This window comes from Carcharodon carcharias, chromosome 2, assembly GCF_017639515.1.
Source record: "Carcharodon carcharias isolate sCarCar2 chromosome 2, sCarCar2.pri, whole genome shotgun sequence".
Classification (NCBI taxonomy): domain Eukaryota; kingdom Metazoa; phylum Chordata; class Chondrichthyes; order Lamniformes; family Lamnidae; genus Carcharodon; species Carcharodon carcharias.
This window is the reverse complement of record NC_054468.1, coordinates 164,565,890-164,577,009: the sequence shown is the minus strand read 5'-3', so window position 1 is coordinate 164,577,009 and position 11,120 is coordinate 164,565,890. Positions and strand designations below refer to the sequence as shown.

The 11,120-nt window shown below is 40.8% G+C and overlaps 1 protein-coding gene across 2 annotated transcripts in view; it reads right to left on the bottom strand.

Annotated features, from left to right (window-relative positions):
• Positions 1-688: 688 nt before the first annotated feature.
• The window catches only part of pus10 (pseudouridine synthase 10), a 98,318-nt gene continuing 87,886 nt past the window's right edge, over positions 689-11,120 (bottom strand). For both annotated transcript variants that reach the window (XM_041182726.1, XM_041182727.1), the window contains exons 16-18: positions 9,030-9,172; positions 7,106-7,205; positions 689-1,753 (exon numbers count right to left, since the gene is read on the bottom strand). In XM_041182726.1, coding sequence (XP_041038660.1) covers positions 1,715-1,753; positions 7,106-7,205; positions 9,030-9,172 — 282 coding nt within the window. In that variant the 3' untranslated portion in view covers positions 689-1,714. The remainder of the gene's footprint in view (positions 1,754-7,105; positions 7,206-9,029; positions 9,173-11,120) is intronic.

Genomic DNA, 11,120 nt, shown 5'->3' with positions numbered 1-11,120 from the left:
CTGTCCACCAGATATAAGGAGTGTGATGGAATAGTCTCGACTTATCTGGATAAATGCAGCTCCAACACCATTCAAGCAAGTCGAGACCATCCAGAACAAAGCAACCCATTTAATCACCACCCTGTCCACCATGTTAAACCATTACTTCCTCCATCACCGGCTCATCATGACTGCAGTACTATCTACAAGGTGCAGCACAGCAACTTGACAAAGCTTCTTCAATAGCACATCCCAAACCTGCAATTTCTACTGGCGAAAGACAAGGGCAACAGGCACATGGGAACACATACAAGTTACCTCCAAGTCACACCCATCCTGACCTGGAAATATAATGTAATTTCTTCACCATCACTGGGTCAAAATCTTAACACTCCCTTACTTAAAACCTTAAACTTAAAATCTAACAGCACCATGGGAGTACCTTCACAGATGGACTACAGTAACTCAAGAAAGTTGTTCACCACCACCTTCTGAACAGCAATTAGGAATGGGCAACAAATGATGGTCTAGCCAGTGACATTCACATCCCATGAACACATTTTAAAAATGCAGGATAATTCAGGTTTATTTTAATTAACTAAAAATAAATGAATTATATTCAATTATTAAATATTTAATTCTTGAAATAAAAATACTAAATATCTTTTAAAGCTCAACTTTTCTCCAGAAAATATATACTGTGGAGACATTTTTTAAAAATCAAACAGTTTAATTCAGTAACAGAGCATAGCTAGGTTACAAATCCACTGTGGATTTAGCTTACTTTCTGCTGAGCTGAACTGAATTCTTCCACTGTAAATCACTGTACAGGAAGTCGTTAATTCACGGCACAGAATATTAATCCTGAAGTCTTCATTGACACACAGTAGAGACAGGAGATATATACAAAATGAGATCAAGACATTATAGGACAGAAACAAAATAACTGCTTTGTCTGTAATGCATTGCTCCCCAAATAAATGACACTAAACTTAAATCATAGTCTCTGTTTGAGATGGACACGCCACTATTTAGAGATGGATGTTCTGCAGGTGTCCCAGCCAACATTTCTCTCCCAACCTGCATCACCTAAAAACAGATGATTCATCTCACTCGTGTGAGAGATGCTGCTGGTACAAAATGGCTGTTGCATTTCCCACATAATACTAAATTTCAAATAATTTGCTGCATGATATGTTCTGAGTTGTTCTAACAAGATTAGAAGACACTATTTACCTGATTACTATATAATTTAAGTAACTGACTCACCACAAGACGTTTAAAATATTGCAAACCAAGTTGATGTGGATCAGAATTAAAAATTTATCTTGAAAGCAAGTTCTTTTTTGGTGGTACATATAATTGTAAGAGGCAGTTTAACAACATATTCACAGGTTCAAAAACTTCAGAAGAACAATTATTGTAAACCAGAATGCCAAATTACTGGCTGTAGTGCAACCAGGACATTAGTCTACTTTGTACAAAACAACCACGTATTTAAAAACAGGCTAATTTATTTCAAATTTGTTGCTCATAAGCCACAGACGTTCCTGTTGGCTTACTTCGCAACTGATCCATTAGGTAATGAAAACAATACTAAACTTAAAAAAATGTCAAACATCTGTTTTCTTTTACTATTAAAACATACATTAGTTCCCATGATATATCTGATAGTCTTTTTGGTGTAAGCTAGAACTGGGCTCAATTACCCAGCATTTGCACAAACTCCAGCACTTCATTCATCCAATTTGGGCGGCCAGTCAACATCTACAGACTAAAGGAAAGAAAGGTTAACATGTATGTATTGTTTTCAATTCTATGAACGTAACAGTAAATCCACTGCACTGACCGACACTGAAAGACTGTGGTTCACCATTACTGGTGACCCCAAAAGACTTGCAAAGCTACTTTTAACACTTGGAATGATGCAGCATACTATCCTACAGTTTTGCACTCAAATTTCCAAAACAGATCTAGACGTTCCTTCCAGGGGAACTTCTGAGCAGAAATCCCAGGCTAATGGAATGCTATCCTTTATTATGAGAGGAATTGAACATAAAAATTATGATGTTATGCTTCAGTTACACAGGGCATTGGTGAGACCACTTCGCAAATACTGTGAGCAGTTTTGGTCTCCTTATTTAAGGAAGGATATAAATGCATTGGAGGTGGTTGTAAATGCATTGGAGGTGGTTCAGAGGAGGTTTACTAGATTGATGCCTGGAATGAGCAGGTTGTCTTATGAGGAAAGGTTGGACAGACTGGGTTGTTTCCACTGGAGTTTAGAAGAGTGAGGGGTGACTTGATTGAAGTATATAAGATCCTGAAAGTTCTTGACAAGGTGGACATGGTAATGATCTTTCCTCTTGAGGGTGAGTCCAGAATTATGGGGCACTGTTTTAAAATTAGGGGTTGCCCTTTTAGAACAGAGATGAGGAGAATGTGTTTTATCTCGGAGGGTTTTGTAACTTTGGAGTTCTCTCCCCTCAGAAGCCAGTGGTGATGGAGTCGCTGAATATTTTTAAGACAGAGATAGGTAAATTCTTGTCAGCCAAGGGAATCAAAGATTATCGGGGATGGATGGGAATGTGGAATGCGAAACACAAACAGATCAGCCTTGATCTTATTGAATGGCGGAGTAGGCTCGAGGGGCTAAATGGTCTACTCCTGCTCCTATTTTGTATTTTTGTACGTACAAAGTCGATACTATATTAAAAAGAGAGAATTGCATGATACAGGTTCAGTTCTCTCACTGCATCCATTTGAGGCGGCTTGATCAAAGGAAAACCAGGACATTCAACTTATGGCCACTTGGCAACTGACTTAAAGCAGTCATGATACGGTATCTGAAGCAGGATGTTGAGAGGATATTTCCCCTTATGGGAGAGAATAGAACTAGGAGACACATTTTAAAAATAAGGTCTCCCATCTAAGATGGAAATGAGGAGAATTTTTTTCTCAGAGAGTTGCTAATCTGTGGAATTCTCTTCCCCAGAGAGCAATGGAGGCAAGGTTATTGAATATTTTTAAGGCTGAGTTAGATAGGTTCTTGATTGACAAGGGAGTTAGAGGTTATATTGGGTGGACAGAAAAGTAGTTGAGGCCACAGTGAGATCAGCTAGGCTTGAGGGGCTGAATGGTCTACTCCTAATTCATATGTATGTATGCTCGTATGACTGCTGTAAATTTGTATGTAGGATGGACAAAAAAGTATTCAGGTTACAGCATGAACTAAAGATAAACAAAAGTGAGTGAAAGCAACAACTTATATTTATATAGTGTCTTTAACATAATAAAACATACCAAGGTGCATCAAATGAGCATTCTTAAAACATGACACCGAGGTACATGGAAGAATATTAGGTCAGAGGACTAAAAGCTTGGATAAAGGGATAGGTTTTAAGGAGTGTCTTAAAGGAGGAAAGTGAGCTAGAGAAACTGGGAGGTATAGGGAGTGTATTCCAGAGTTTGGAACCTAGGCAACTGAAGGCCACCAATGGTAGAGCAATTAAAATTGGACGTGCTAAAGAGTTCAGAATTAGAGGAGCACAGTTATCTTGGAGCGCTATGGGGCTGCAGATGATGGAGATAGGGAGGGGCAAGGCCATGGAGGGATAGAAAAACAAGGATGAGAATTTTAAAATCAAAACGTTTCTTGAGTGGGAGCCAATGTTGGTCAGCGAGCACAGGGCTGATGGGGGAATGGGATTTGCTGCGAGTTATGACACAGGCAGCAAGTTTATGGAGGGTAAAATGTGGGAGACCAGCCAGGAGTGCATTGGAATGGAAGGGTCCAGAGATAACAAAGGCAAGAGTGAGAGTTTCAGCAGCAGATGCAGCAAAGCTGGACAATGTTACAGAGGTGGAAACAGGCATTCTTAGTGAAGGAGCAAATATGGTTGGAAGCTTATCTCAGGGTCAAAATGATACCAAAGTTGTGAACAGCCCGGCTTAATCTCAGACTGTTGCGGGGAGAAGGATGGAGTCAGAAGCTACGGAATGTAGTTTGGAGCAGGGGCCAAAAACAATGATTGCAGTCTTCCCATATTAAATTGCATAAATTTCTGCTCATCCAATACTGGATGTCAGATAAGCAGAATGATAATTTAGCAGTGGAGGAGTCGAGAGAGATTTACAGAATGATACCCAGACTCCAAAGGTTACATTACAAGGGTAAGATTATGCAAACTAGGGATTTAGAAGGTTAAGGGGTGATTTGATTGAAATTTTCAAGATATTGAGGGAAACTGATGGGTTAGATAGAGAGAAACTCTTGCTGCTGGCTGGGGAGCCTTGGATTAAGCAGTTTAGTCTAAAAATTAGAGTCAGAACTTTCAGAATTGAAGTTAGGAGACAGTTTTACATGAAAGGATAGTAGAAGTTTGAAACTTCCCCCTCAAACAGCAATTTGACACTAGGTCAATTGTCAATTTAAATTGGAGGTTGATAGATTTCTGTTAACCAAAGGTTAAAGGGATATGGGGCAAAGGTGCATATATAGAGTTAGGTGACGGATCAGAGATGAACCATGATCTCATTGAATGGCGGAATAGGCTCAAGGGCCTACTTCTGATCCTATTTTCCTGTAAGGATAGGAGAGAGAGATAACACTACAGACATCGTAGGCTGGATTTTTCAGATGGCCCTACAGCAATTTAAATTAGTTGACTAAGGGCGAGATTTCCACCCCCATCTGGAGAGGAGATCCCTTCTTAGAGAGCCCTAGTCAATCGGATGGCCAGAAGCTCTTTAGTCCCAACAGCACCAGGTTTGAGCAGTGGCCACTGCTAGGACTACAGCCTGTCCCTGAAGAAGAGAACGTTCTGGAGGCCAGACTGATAGTAAACTCAGGGTATTGGCGGGGCCTTGCTCAGTGAGGGGAGTGAGGGGGTTGCAGGGCTGGGGCTGGGTTTGAGAGGGCAAGGTGGCGGGGGGGGGGCAGGGGGTGAGTTAAAAAGGGTATGACCATGGAGAAGGATGCCTCTGATGGGCAGAGAGGACCCCCAAAGGGAGCACCAACCCCTTGCTGTCACCAGCCTGTGCAACTAAAGTTGGTGTGCTACCTGCTTAGTGTAGGCCTTCCCCTGTCACAGGTAAAATAATGGCGGGATTGGGGGAAAATGAGGCACCAGCCCCCGTAAAATGGGAGACAGGTTGGGGTGAGCAGGTAGGCAGTGGGTAAGCCACGCACTGCATTTTACGTGACCCCTGCCTTCAAACATCCCGACAGGGGCCCACAAAATTCCACCCCATGTTCAAAATAGCATGTAAGAGTTTAATTGCAAACAAAATATTTCAAGTGAAGAGAGTTGTATTTTTACTCTCTAATACATGTTGCTGCCTTGGTTCATTTTTCTTAGGTTCAAACTTTGCTACAAACCAGAGAACTTAATCTAGACAGAGATAAAAACAAAAAAACTGCGGATACTGGAAATCCAAAACAAAAACAGAATTACCTGGAAAAACTCAGCAGGTCTGGCAGCATCGGCGGAGAAGAAAAGAGTTGACGTTTCAAGTCCTCATGACCCTTCAACAGAACTAAGTGAATCCAAGGAAGGGATGAAATATAAGCTGGTTTAAGGTGTGTGGGCAGGGGGGGGAGAGAGAAGTGGAGGGGGGTGGTGTGGTTGTAGGGACAAACAAGCAGTGATAGAAGCAGCTCATCAAAAGATGTCACAGACAACAGAACACATAGGTGTTGAAGTTGATGATATTATCTAACCGAATCTGCTAATTAAGAATGGATGGTAGGGCATTCAAGGTATAGCTCTAGTGGGGGTGGGGGGAGCATAAAAGATTTAAAAATATTTAAAAATAATGGAAATAGGTGGGAAAAGAATAATCTATATAATTTATTGGAAAAAACCAAAGGAAGGGGGAAGAAAGAGAAAGGGGGTGGGGATGGAGGAGGGAGGTCAAGACCTAAAGTTGTTGAATTCAATATTCAGTCCAGAAGGCTGTAAAGTGCCTAGTCGGAAGATGAGGTGTTGTTCCTCCAGTTTGCGTTGGGCTTCACTGGAACAATGCAGCAAGCCAAGGACAGACACATGCATGTCTGTCCTTGGCTTGCTGCATTGTTCCAGTGAAGCCCAACGCAAACTGGAGGAACAACACCTCATCTTCCGACTAGGCACTTTACAGCCTTCTGGACTGAATATTGAATTCAACAACTTTAGGTCTTGACCTCCCTCCTCCATCCCCACTCCCTTTCTCTTTCTTCCCCCTTCCTTTTGTTTTTTCCAATAAATTATATAGATTTTTCTTCTCCCACCTATTTCCATTATTTTTAAATCTTTTATGCTTCCCCCACCCCCTCTAGAGCTATAGCTTGAGTGCCCTACCATCCATTCTTAATTAGCACATTCGTTTAGATATCATCACCAACTTCAACACCTATGTTCTTTTGTTCTGTTGTCTGTGACATCTTTTGATGATCTGCTTCTATCACTGCTTGTTTGTCCCTACAACCACACCACCCCCCTCCACTTCTCTCCACCACCCCTCCCCCCGCCCCACACACACACACACACACACACACACACACACACACACACACACACACACACACACACACACACACCTTAAACCAGCTTATATTTCACCCCTTCCTTGGATTCACCTAGTTCTGTTGAAGGGTCATAAGGACTCGAAACGTCAACTCTTTTCTTCTCCGCCCATGCTGCCAGACCTGCTGAGTTTTTCCAGGTAATTCTGTTTTTGTTTTTAATCTAGACAGGCAATTTAGTGCAATACCGAAGATGTTCTGTATTGTGAGAGGTATACTCTTTTAGATGAGATGTTAAACCAAGGGCATACTATTTGAACAACAGCAGGGAGGGTCTTCTGGCCAACATTCCCCCCTCAACCATATCAAAAACAGAACAACTGGTGATTCATCTCATCTTTGCAATATTCAGCATTAGTAAATCATAGGAAATTATTTTGTAGCCAGATGATGTATTTTGACTTTTTCACAGAAATCCAGTCCTCAATTATTCAAATTCAGATTGGTGAAGCACTGAACCTTGTTCAAGATCAGGAGGCTGATTCAAAACTCCTTGCACAAATCCTTACATGTAGATGTTTGATATAAAATAATATAAACAAAAATAGAAAAGGCTCTCACCTCTACATCTAGCTCAAGAATATCTGTGGTCATATTCATTAGAGTGCCAAGGTTTGGTTTCGTACGTCCAAAGTCGCCATGTACAAACTCTTTAACGTAGCTATTAGACAGTTCAGAAAACTTCTACTTGTTCAGTAGAATAATAAATACGAAACATTAGCACAGATATATTCACTTAATTCAGTTTAAAGTTTAGTTAACTTCAACAAGTTCTAGAACAACCTGATTCTATCTTGTGTCTATTAAAAGGTCATCAATTCTCGTACAGCCGATATAAAATGCTTTCATATATCGGTTATATAAGTAATTATTGTTCATCTAAAATTTAACTGATATTTGCACATTAGGTATCCTATTTAGCTTTAACATAAAACAGAGCATTGAAGCAAAGCTCTGATCATGAATGACAGGGAGAAACTGTAGACTCCGAACTCCTGAGCTCTTAGATTGCAGGAAGAGCAACCAACTTAGTATCAAAGACGAATATTTGGGGACAAAGACCAAACAAGCACTTAAGGTCATGAGGAGTAAATAACCCTAGATCAATTATGGAAGTCCCATTTCTCTGAGTGTGTTATGGAGATGAAAAGGTGTTGCATCGCTCAGTATCAGCAACCAGAGGCAACAAGAATGGTCACCAGTACTAGAAATGGGCAAGGACTGACCAGTCCTGGTCCTGATGCCTGAGCACACTGCCATAGAGTTTTCCCTATATGCAACAAGACACACAGGCTGGGATCTTCTGCAGAACAGCAATCATCATCGGATTGCCGCTCCACTCAAACTTTTCTACGCCCCTACGCTGCTCTGCATTTCTTGCTGCACCTTCTGAGCCCAGCTTCTCCAGAAATGTAGACTGCAGTGTTCATTGAAGAACTCCATCAGAGTGCTGTAGCATCAGGGGGGAAACAGGATATGTCCACTTTTTATGGCACTAACTGCTGTTATGGTAAGTTTAAAGGTCCACTGTGAATGTTAGTGAACGGGTGAGTAGATGAATGAGTAAATGGGTAGGGTGATAGGGTGGGTAAATGGGTGAGGTAAGTGGGCAGGGTAGGTGAGGTGGCAGGTGAGTAGGGTGGCAAGTGGGTAGGGTGGATGAGGTGGCAGGTGGCTAGGAATGGCAGGGTGCCAGGTGGGTTGGTGGGTAGTCAGGTCGGATCAGGAGGACTAGTCAGGCTGGAGGAAAGTTGGATAGCGGGGTCAGTCAGATCTGGTTGGGGGAGTCAGGGGTTAGCATGGTCGGGAGGTGTAGTTGGATTGGGTTGGGGGATAGCTGGGGGTTGTCAGGAGGTCAGAGGCAGTTGGGTTGAAGGTCAGAATGAATGACTGGGGCCAGGTCAGTGTTTTAGTTAGCCAGGGGTTAGACTAGGGATTTTCTAACATTCCATGGCTAACTATTTGGGTAAATACCACAGAACTGTTCAAATTCTCCGACTCTAGCTCAGAGTTGAAGATTTTTGCGCAGGATCCCGTCAAGGAGGGGAATTGCCTGTCGGAAGCTCAAATTTCTCGTGAAATTTCCTCAGAGGCCAGCACGTTGGGTTTTCTGTGGGGTCCCGACATGCATCTTGGGTCATACACCCGGTCTCCAGTAATCTGAGGCCGGAAGGTCTGGGTCATAATGTTGTATCCAGTGGAAATGGCAACCCCAACAAAGAAATGATGCAACAATCAAAAAAGAGATGAGGGAGACTCTCTGCATTGTCAAGAACTTCTCAAAGAAGCTAATTTTCTGGCCTGGCATCCTGGATTTTATTGGGTAACTGTGTTATAGATGCTGGATCTGTCAGATTAAAACAATGTAGTTTTAAGCTCTGAAAGCTGAACACAATGTAAAAACTACACACATTCTCTAAAAAGATCACCGTTTTTGAAATTTTCCATCTTTTACTTTATTTTTTGCAAAAATATAAAAAGATACGTCCCAGCCTGGGTCTTCAAATAAAGATGAAAATGATGCTGATCTATAAACTCCACTTTCATGCTGTGTATTACACGAGTTCTTACAGCTAGAGGCCTTCGGTGAAGAACTCGCAATGGAGTCCTTTGGTCAAGCTTTAGGTCCTAAAGAGATGTGTTAAAACATTAAATAGGCATATTTGAACATTATCCATTTTCTTAAATTTCATGTATGCAATCTGCAATAAAGACATTTTCTTTCAAAAAAATTGCTGCAAGTTTCGCATCTTTAAAACTGTTTCAATATTTAGAAAGTTCATTATCCAGCTGTAAACCCCAGACCAGCTGTCCTTGACTTAACGCTAATCAAAGAAGCTATGAAAGAAAAAAATGCTTATCCTTTAGGAAGTCTGCTGGCAAAATTTACAAACATATTTTCTTCAAAATCTATTTTAAAAAGGTAAAGATTATCAAGACCAACAAACCAGTCTGTTTTAGATATATCAACCTATTGAACCTTTTCCAGCACCATACCCCTCAATCCATTTGCTCTCTAGAAATCCTTACAATCAAATCTATATATACAATCCAATTTACTGTCCTTTGATCCTCTAGATGGTTTTAAAATATTCAGTTTGACTTCCCCTCTTACTCCCATCTTGTTCATTTTAATCCCAGTCCCCTGATATTTGATCCATTCACCATGGTGAACAATTTGCTTGGATTTAGTCGAGGTTGTCTTAATAATCTTAAAAGTTTCATTAGGGTCACCCTGAAGTTTCCACTTCTGTAAGGAAAACAAGCCCAGCATTTTAAACATTCCTACTATCATGGCATTCTAGTGCTCCAGATGGCCTTAGATATCCAAATTTCAGTAGTAAAAATGCCAGTAATCCCCAATATCTTGCAACCTACCGAAATCATCCTGAATGACCAGAAATCAATAAGACTGTGGTTGGCTTAGGTGGGTCTTTAAGAGCAATGTATCACAGATAATGCTCATCCTCTGCTGTGCAAGACTACCTCTTCTTAGAGGCTTCACAGCAGTAAACTAATATGAACTGGCCCATTTTATTCAGCACTTTTGGTGTTGTCCACAGCACCAATACAGACAGAATAATATAACCATAGGTCTCTTACGAGAAACTGAATTTTAAGTGCTGGGTCCATAGACCGTACAGAGAAATGCAAATTAGATATCAAAATGCATTTAAGATAGTAACTAAACCAAAACAAAAAGACAAGTGTCCTTTGGTGGTTCAGAGGTTGAGAAGTGTCCATAAAATTAAGAATCATCTCCATTGTCCACCTTTGTCCTCAAGGACCATAATATCCCTCCTAAGCATTGATCAGAACCATACATACTCCAGATAGGATCTCACCAATGTCATTTATGCAGCAACTTATTTTAACTTGTAATCTGTTTCTCTAATAGAACACAGTACTTTTATAACTTTTTTTTTACTGCAGCTGTGCTATTAGTTACATAGATCTATTTACCATAACAAATCAATCTTTATCCTGGTCAGCACTATATAAAGCTGGCCGGCTTAACATTGGCTTCTTGCTCCCATACTAATTATTTTATACATTAAACATCAACTGTCACCAAATACCTGAATCTGGTTGCACTCTTTATTATTTCTCAGTCCTATTTTGGAATCATGTCCTTTTCCGCACTCCCAAATTTACTTTCACTTTCCCTAAATTGTGATTCCCCTGCCCAAAGAATTGATTTTAAGTTCCTAATAGAATTCCATGGAAGGATTTGCTAAACGTGTCTGCAACGTTACTTCCTTCCCTCCATGTGACAAAGCACCTTAAGTGCTTGCTCCAAATAAACTGTAAGCAAAGCTTGCATGGAATTGAATTTAAAAATAAGCATTTACTAAAAAAAAGTACATACAAAGGACACATCAACACTAGGGGACAAGTCAATGCTACTACAGTTCATTGGGATCAGGTTCACTCAGTTAGAGCTGCACTTATTGGGTTCCAAGGCAATGACATTAAAAGGTCATTATTTTTAGACTGAACTGCAAGAAATGCAAATACTCACTGAACAGGTTACTCCCATAAAAGTTAATTCCCACTGAGGCACAAGTCAAAGCCC